Source organism: Orycteropus afer, unplaced genomic scaffold (assembly GCF_000298275.1).
Source record: "Orycteropus afer afer isolate SDZICR_OR568_19922 unplaced genomic scaffold, OryAfe1.0 scaffold00249, whole genome shotgun sequence".
In the NCBI taxonomy this organism is placed as follows: domain Eukaryota; kingdom Metazoa; phylum Chordata; class Mammalia; order Tubulidentata; family Orycteropodidae; genus Orycteropus; species Orycteropus afer.
Genome location: NW_006921836.1, coordinates 3,818,565 through 3,828,137, shown reverse-complemented (window position 1 = coordinate 3,828,137; position 9,573 = coordinate 3,818,565). Strand labels below are relative to the sequence as shown.

Here is a 9,573-nt window from a genome sequence, read left to right as displayed (position 1 = left end):
AAGATTATCTTCTGTGTCTGTGTTAATTGGTTTCCCTTTTCTTTGTTGAAGAGGGTCTGTGCAATCCTTCTGCCTAGTCCGCCATCTTGCCCCGCCTCCCTTCCATCTTCTTTTGATGTTTCCTGCATCATTTAATATTTTGCCCATACGATCTTTCAATATTGCAACTTGAGGCTTGAATTTTTTCTTCACTTCTTTCAGCTTGATAAATGCTGAGCATATTCTTCCCTTTTGGTTTTCTCTAACTCCTGGTCTATGCACATTTCATCATAATAATTGACTTTGTCTTCTTGAGCTGTTCTTTGAAATCTTCTGTTCAGCTCTTTTATCTTACCATTTCTTCCATTTGATTTAGTTACTCTCCATTCAAGAGCAAGTTTCAGAGTCTCTTCTGACATCCATTTTGGTCTTTTCTTCCTTTCTTGTGTTTTTAATGACCTTTTGCTTTCTTCATGGGTGATGTTCTTGATGGCATCCCACAATTCCTCTGGTTTTTAGTCATTGGTGTTCAATGCATCAAATCTCTTCTTTAGATGGTCTCTAAATTCAGGTGGGATATAATCAAGGTCAAGCAGCTCTGATGACATAGTGCCTAAGGTATTTAACTCCTAACCAAAAGGTTGGTGGTTCAAACCCACCAGCCACTCTGCAGAAGGAGGACTGGGCAATCTGCTTCCGTAAAGATGTACTGCCTCAGACACCTAAAGGAGGTCGCTATGAGTTGGAATCAACTCAGTAACATTGAGTTTGGTTTTTTGGGTTGTTTTTTTTTGTTTTGTTTTGTTTTGTTTTTTGTAATCAAGATCATATTTTGGTTCTTGTTTTAATTGTCTTCAGCGTCAACTTGTACTTGCATGTGAGCAGTTGATGGTCTGTTCCACATTCAGCTCCTGGCCTTTTTTTGGCTGAAGATATTGTACTTCTCCATCACCTCTTTCCATAGATATAGTCGATCTGATTCCTGTGTATTCCATCAAGTGAAGTCCACATGTATAGCCACCATTTATGTTGTTGAAAAAAGGTGTTTGCAGTCAATAAGATGTTGGTCTTGCAAAATTCTGTCCTCAATCTCCAGCATCATTTCTGTCACCAAGGCCATATTTTCCAACTACTGGTGATTCTCCTTTGTTTCCAACTTTTGCATTCAATTACCAGTAATAATCTACATATCTTGATTGCATGTTTGGTCAATTTCAAACTGCAGAAGTTTGTAAAAATCTTCAAGTTCCTTGTCTTTGGCTTTGGTGCTTGGTGCATAAATTTGAATAATAGTAGTATTAACTCGTCTTCCTTGTAGGCGTTTGGATAGTAATATTATCCTATTACTGACAGTACTGTACTTTAGAATAGATACCTAAAGTAGATAAATAGATAGATAAAATAGATAAATGCCACATCATTCCTTTTTAATTTGAGCTCTGGTGGTGAAGTACCTAAGACATTTGACTGCTAACCAGAAACCTGGTGGTTCAAACCCACCAACCACTCCTCTGAAGGAAGGTTGGGTGATCTACTTCCATAGAGATACTGCCTTGGAAACCCAAGGAGGGTTCACTGTGAGTCAAATGAACTCGACGGCAGTGAGTTTGGTTTTTTGGTTTTTAGCATAGTAAATCATATGATTCTCTGATTCAGAATGGCCAAAACCAGTGCATTTCAGCTCACTAATGCCTAGGATATCAATCTTTGTAAGTTCCATTTCATTTTTTATAACTTTCAATTTTCCTAGATTCATATTTCATACATTCCATGTTCTGATTATTAATCGATGTTTGCAGCTATTCATTCCCATTTTGAGTCATGCCACATCAGCAAATGGAGGTCCCAAAAGCTTTACTCCATCCATGTAATTAAGCTTGACTCTACTTTGAGGAGGCAGCTCTTCCCCAATTGTATTTTTGTGTGTCTTCCAATCTAAGGGGTTTATCTTCTGCACTATATTGGACAAAGTTTCAGGGTTGTTCATAAAGTTTTCTAGTACTATATCAGACAGTGTTTCTCTGATATTCATATTACCAGTTCTTTGAGAAGTTGATGACCCCTTCCTTCTTCCAAGTCTGTCTTAGTCTGGAAGCTCTACTGAAACCTATCCACCATAGGTGACCCTGCTGATATATGAAATAGCCTCCAGCCTCACAGCAACGTGCAAGCCACCACAGTATGACATACTGACAGATGAATGGTGGAAAAAAGATCCTAGGAAATTAAAAATAAAGTCATCAAAGTTAAAAAAAAAAAAACACTAGAGGATATGTGATGAATGGATCACACTCTGTGCTCTGAAGAAGCTTACAGTTTCATTGGCCTGCCTCAGGCAGTGCTTTATAGTGGCTGAGAGCATGAGCCTGGGAATCAAACTGACCTCTTTTGGAATCCCTGCTCTGCTTATTTACTGAGTCACCTTAGACAGCTTACTTAACCTATCTGTGTACCAATGGTAGTCATCTGTAAAACGGCAAGTATAAGAGCCCTACTAGATTGTTGTGTCAAATTGTTAAGCACTGTACCTGGCATTGCTGTTCCTGGGTGGTGCAAATAGTTTGCACTCAGCTACTAATCAAAAGGTTGGAGGTTCAAATCCACCCAGAGGTACTTTGCAAGAAAGGCTCTGGTGATCTCCATCTGAAAGATCATGGTCATTGAAAAGCCTATGGAGTACCACTCTACTTTGATACACACGAGTTGAAATCAACTTGACAACACCAGGTTTGTTTTGGTTTTTGATACTTGGCATGTGACAGAAAAAAAAGACCAAACCCATTGCTATTGAGTCAATTCTGACTCATAACAACCCTATATGACAGAGTAGAATTGCCCCAAAAGTTTCCAAGACTGTGATCTTTCTGGAAGCAAACTGCCACATCTTCTGTGGAGAAGCTGGTGCACTCAAACCACTGACCTTTTGGTTAGCAGGTAAGCATTTTAACCACTCACCGGGATGTTAATTAACATTCACCATCATCAGTTGCTGACAAGTCTGTTCCCACTCACGGCAACCCCACATGTGTCAAAGTAGAGCTGTTCTTCATAAGGTTTTCAATGGCTTGTTTTCAGAAACAGATCACCAAGACTTTCTTCAGAGGTGCCTTTGGGTGGTGTTGAACTTCCAACCTTTTGGTCAGCATCCAAGCACGTTAACCATTGGTACCATATAAACATTAAAACAAACCAACCAAACTCACTGCCATCAAGTTAGATCTGACTCATAGCAACCCCTCCTTGGGTTTCCAAGGTGGTATCTCTGTGGAAGTAGATTGCCCAGTCTTCCTTCTGAGGAGTGATTGGTGGGTTTAAACCGCAAACCTTCTGGTTAGCAGTCAAATGCTTTAGGCACTATGCCACCAGAGGTCCTATATAAACATTAGCTGCTGTTATTATTAAACCTCAGATACTTTCAACTAGCAAAGCCATAAGTTATAATAATACATTTCAGAAAAAAGTTCCACTTGACAGAAAAGTTAGAGAATTCGATATGTCTTTGACATGTGTTTGCTTTATTATCTTAACTGATCTATAAATTTTAGTAAAGTTAACTCTCTTTTATCTCTTTTTGTTGGAACTTCCATTTAATTAACACCTCAGTCAATTTTATTTTAAGGTAATTTATGTAAGTTTAAATTTGACTTTTTGATAGAGCATTAGTTAGAACATATTTAAAAGTTTACATTAAAAAGGTAAGATTTATTTAGCTGAGGGTAAATGCTCTGTTCTTACTGAAATATGTTCCATTTTAGATTTTGTCCAGGTTGCCAGAAATTTGTTTTGTTTGCAGTTGGATGATGTAAATACTGGTGCACAAGACATTTCCAACATATTGGATTCACAGGTGAGAATATGCCCTATAGAACTGCTTTGATTGCGTTTAAATCACATGTCTTGAATGTTATGTGTCATATATGTAAGCTTTTATTTTTTCACTGTTTAGTTTTATCTTGGAAATTATACAAATGATTTATGCTGCTTCTCTGTGTTGACGAGCAGAATACAACCAGAAAATGTTATAAATTAATGTAATGACTATTTTGTCATATCGACTGATTAATTCACTTCTTTTATTGCTGAGTTTGTTGCCAATTGAAATTACCCAAAGACGTTGCTGTTTGATAATTCTCAAGAGAGTACCCAATTCTCTCAAAAGGGATGCAGTATGAAAGCTGATTGGGTAGCATTTTACATAAGAAGGAATAGAGCTGTAGGAGGGAAGCTGCATATCTGCTTTTATGCTGATTCAAGAGTTGTGTGTGTATCTACCTCATGTTGACAGTATAGCATTGTTTTCTGACTACCAAACAATTCTCAAAGTTGCCAAACCTATATTTGATGAGGTGGCTTGGGTTGTTGGGTGGCTTGCAACATGCCAAAGAAGTGGGGAATTCAGAGTCTTTGCACAAGCATGCAGAGCTTCTAGATAGCTGCAAAGATCATCATGCTCTGAGTGAGTAATTGACTTCCTTCTTACCCAGATGATGTTAGGGCAGATAAGAATATGTTCAATTTGAGATGCTTTGATAACGAAAGCAAAGTGCTGATGGCAATTATACAATTATCTTTTACACGACAATAATTTCCTGTTTGTGGCTTTAGATCAAAATGTTGTACAATAGTCATTACATTTAATGTGTAAGACTTTCTTTGTTGTATTCTGCTTGTCAACACACAAAGAGTGTCCTCATAAACTACTGGTTGGTTGGTTTCTTTGGTTGGTTAGACCAGAATTCACAATAAAAATGTAATTTACCTCACTGTATTCACATATATAACTGAAAGTCTCTCAGAGCATTACTTACTTTTTCTACAAACAGTGCATTTGTATTTAGTATCCAATTCTAAATATGAATGCACAACTTAAGTTTTTAAAAATTAGTTTCACAATCTATTTCCCACAGTTTGAAAAACACTATAAAATTACTATGTATACTGAACATATACAAAATTCTTTTGGGGGTGGTTAGGAGAAGTGGCCACCAGAAATAGATCAAAAATGCCTTATCATTTTATAGTGTAATTCCCGATTTTTTTTTTTTTTTTTTGGTTGGAAAGCAGTGTAGTGCGTCATCTGAAACCCTATCAGTTGATCTGTAGTCAAGGATGCTAATAGTCTGTCAGTGGGGAAATTCCACTGTGGTTACCCCTCAACCATCTCAGTATCACAGACAGAATAAGGTTTTGTAATCACTTTGTTAGGGCTGCTTGTCTCTTCACTCATATGTCTCCTTTTTGGTGGATAAAAGGTGACTACATTGGCTTTTACTTAATTGATTTTTGCAAATATTTTTACTGAAGTATAATGTGCACATAGTAAAGCACAGAAGTCTTATGTGTGCAACCTAATATGTTTCTATTATATATCACATGTGTAATCACCACTCACAAAGCTCCCTCATGACAGCTGCCCAGTCACCACTTCCACCTGTACAGTGGAACGACTGTTCCAACTTGACATAAATAAATATTCCTTTTGCCTGTTTTAAAACTTCATAATAAATGGAATCAGTCTGACTCAAAAGGTTTCTTGTAATACAAGAAGGAGGAATTGCTGAGTTAGTGTCAGTCAGTCCTACTTTAGTATAGTTGACAAAGAACTCTTAGATTTGGAAGGACATGGCATTTAGAACTGTAATTCTAATCATCATTGCTATATTAAAAAATTCACACAATGCTACCCCTACTGCTGGCACAAAGTTACACACAGAAAAGGGAAATTTGGAAGCCACAGTTAGCAGTCCTCTGAACTGAGCAACACCAACCATATGCCATTGTAATACCATGGTTTTACCAGACTGATGAATGGATTATAATAAAATCATAATCAGAGATAACATTATAAATTCCCTAAATTAAAGCTTTCACACTTTGGGTCATTGTTAAATCGATTTAATGGATGGCACCATTTTAAAAACAAATAGAATAGAATGGAAATGATTAAAGTAATTAAAGTGAATTATACTTGCTAAGGTTAGCTAATACTAGACCAGTCCCTGGAGAAGGCAGAGGGTTAACAAAAATGGGGAAGACCCTCAATGAGATGGATTGACACAGTGGCTACAACAATGAGCTAAAGCATAGGAAAGATTCTGAGGATGGTATAGGACCAGGCATCGTTTCGTTTTGTTATACACAGGGTCTCTGTGAGTCGGAGCTGACCTATCGGTACCTAACAACAACAAGGCTAGCTAATGTTTCACTTTTACTGGGTTATAGTATAAATGGCTGGAAGCTCTGGTAGCGTAGTGCCTAAGGCATTTGCCTGCTAACCAGAAGGCTGGCGGTTCAAACCCATGAGCCACTCTTCGGAAGGACAATTGCACAGTCTGCCTCCATAGTGATACCACCTCAGAAACCCAAGGAGGGGTCATTATGAGTCGGATCTGACTCAATGGCATTTAATATAAATGGCATTTCTCACTATATATTAAAAAAAAAAAAAAAAAAACTTATTACCATTGAGTCAATTCAACTCATAGTAACCCTTCCTTGGGTTTCTGAGGTGGTATCTCTATAGAAGTAGATTGCCCAGTCTTCATTCCGAGAAGTGGCTACTGGATTTGAACCACCAGCCTTCTGGTTAGCAGTCAAATGCCTTAGGCACTACGCCACCAGAATTCCCTTTCACTAAATATAGCAATAAAAAAATAAACCTTTGATAGCCATTTTCCTGAAGACTCATCTTTAAAATGTCAAATATATATGGAACAACTACAGTGTGCATGGTCTTATGTTAGGTGCTATGCCACATGTTGTTAAGACAAGTAAGACTCAGACCATCCTTTAAGAAATTTAAGGTGTAATGGAAGGAAAAGTCATGTACACAAATAATCATAGTTTTTAAAAAAATTGCATTATATTATAAAAGCCAAAATAATAACAGCACAGAGACTCATAATGGAGTTGGCATTTGGGTGAACTTTGGAGAATAAGTAAAATTATATCTATCCAAGCAATGAACAAGGAGTGATAAGAATGCTGGCAGTCCCATTCTCCACTTACTACTTTAAATTATACTTCTCTAAACTTTCTGTAGCTCTATTATATCTTCCCCATAGGAAGATGGCTATCACTGGACTTTGATTTTTTATCTTTAATTGGAGTGTCAGTATTTTTACCTTGTAATTTTCTGTCAAAGAGATCGTGCTAAAAGTAAGAGAAACTGCCATTTCTGCTATTTTTTTCTTGTTGCTATTCACTTTTGCATGAATTATTAATATTATCTTCTTTCTGTGCTGAACTCTTTTTAAGCCACTTGGCTATTACATTACATTTTGTTTAGTTAAAACAAGACACAGAATCAATAAATCTTCTTAACTGAACAGATGTAAACCCTTTGGGTTGATAATGTCCAGCGCTTTGTTTGCCGTAGATACCATGCACCGAGAGTGGGTATCTTAGGGAATACTTTATGTTGATGATGCCTATTGTCTTCTTGATGTTATAAACAGTCTTGGAAGTTAGTTTAAGGGAAATTACATTGTAAAAATATAAAATATAACAAAATAGTGTTGTTAAAATAATCAAAAAAGTGACAAAAGAGTATAAGTAACAACACTGTAAAAAACAAAAAACCAAACTCACTGCCGTTGAGTTGAATCTGATTCAAAGCGATCCCTCCTTGGGTTTCTGAGGCAGTATCTCTACAGAATAGATTGCCCAATCTTCCTTTCGAGGAGTGGCTGGTGGATTTGAACCACCAGCCTTCTGGTTAGCAGTCAAGTGCCTTAGGCACTATGCCACCAGAGCTCCTACAACAATGTAAAGTTACATTTAAATGAAGGTAGATGACCCAGATTACTTTAATACTCTCTTATCTAATCACATAATTCCAGAATAAGAAACTGTATTTTATTAATTAAAATGGAAAAGTCTAAGACTCAGAAAAGATTTTTATGATAATTCACATAATTAACATCTAATACATAACTTTTCTGTTTTAATATTAACAGCGTCTTCCCTGTGATTCTTTAGAAGCAAATGAAATGGAAAGACTTAAGCATGAAAGAAATGATGCCTTGGAAGAAGTGAATACACTTAAGGTAATCTCCAATTTAGCTTTATATTTTCTTGGGGGAAAAAAAGAAAATTATCCTGTATTTAATTCTGAAGGATAAGTAGAGTTATCTGAGAATAATTGGGACTTAGTTTTATTTTTAATTAAAGAATATTAAGATCAAATAGCTAAAATCCAATTATTTTTTCAGTTGGCCTTTAGAGAGTTAATTTTTTAGTTCATGCACTTGTTATTTATATTTCTCAATATCCATGTAAGATTTAGCCTGAACAATGGTTTTTGCTCATTCTCTCTGATCTGGCTACTTCTCACTCCCCTGTTTTTTCCCATATTGATGGCAAGGGCAGGATTGAATGAGAAGCCAACAAGCAAGAGGTGGCAACTTTGGATCCCCTGAAGTTCACTGGGAAATATGTTTTCTCCCATGTTCAGAGAAATGCTTAAGAGATAATATGTTTTATGCACATAATCTGTAACGAAAGCAACATGATTTAAGAGAGGAAAAGTACACATATCCCAAACATGATATAACATTTTGGTTCTCTTTATATATTTTCATTGTGCCTTTAGTGGAGTATTACATTTGAATAATATCCTAATTTTTATAAAAAGCCATATATTGTTTTCCAAATCATCAAAAAGCAGCACTATGATGTCTTAATTTACCATTAATTCACCATGGAAATATATTATTTTACTAAATAACTAAAACTCTATTGTTAAATGATTGAATTTTATCTGTGCAAACCACCCTCCCCCCCACCCCCCAAAAAAGAAAATGTCACTGCTATCTTAGTTGTCTAAAGGAAACTATTGTTGAAAATATCTTGTTTACCCTATCAGAGAATCTCTCGACTTAGCCAATCATTTTAAATATACGTATATCATAGTGACCCCTCCTTGGGTTTCGGAGGCTGTATCTCTAAGGAAGTAGATTGCCCAGTGTTTTGGTTACCTAGTACCGCTCTGACAAGAATATACCACAAATAGGTTGTCTTGAAGAAACGAGTTTATTCTGTTACAGTTTGGAGGCTTTAAGTCTGAGTTCAAAGTGCCAGGCTCTAGGGCCTGGGTCAAAGCCCCTCAACCTCGGGCTTCAGCTCTGCCTCCTGCTCTCAGCCCACTGGAGTTAGAGGCTTTTCTTCACTCAGACAGCTTCTGGCTGCTGAGGCTGACAAGCCCAAGGTTGACGTAAAAAGGCACAGTCCTGATGTTACAAAACCACAGGGCAGGCCATTAATTCAAGTCCATTGAAAGTCCCAAGGTCGGCAGAGCATGGCAGGCTGCTGAACAATGACATGGCTACCTGTAGGGTTCAAGCGTGCCATAAGCTAGACTATGCCCAAGGCTTCTCCTTAAATACAGGAAGCAGACCACACCCCAAGGGCAGCACAGACCACACCCCAAGGGCAGCTACTCAGCTCAGTTTCCACCATGGAGCTGATTGCCAGTCTCATCATGGGCAGTGACTCCCACCAGCTGCCCAGCCAGCCACTCAACCAAGAAATTGACATACATATTTAACTACCACACCCAGTCTTCCTTCCAGGGAGTGGCTGGTGGGTTTGAAC

The 9,573-nt window shown here is 37.3% G+C and overlaps 1 protein-coding gene across 1 annotated transcript in view; it reads left to right on the top strand.

Moving 5' to 3' along the window:
- Positions 1-9,573, top strand: part of STXBP4 (syntaxin binding protein 4) — a 207,062-nt gene that overhangs the window by 49,924 nt on the left and 147,565 nt on the right. The window contains exons 8-9 of the mRNA XM_007949651.1: positions 3,735-3,826; positions 7,938-8,027. Of these exons, the coding sequence (XP_007947842.1) occupies positions 3,735-3,826; positions 7,938-8,027 (182 nt within the window). The remainder of the gene's footprint in view (positions 1-3,734; positions 3,827-7,937; positions 8,028-9,573) is intronic.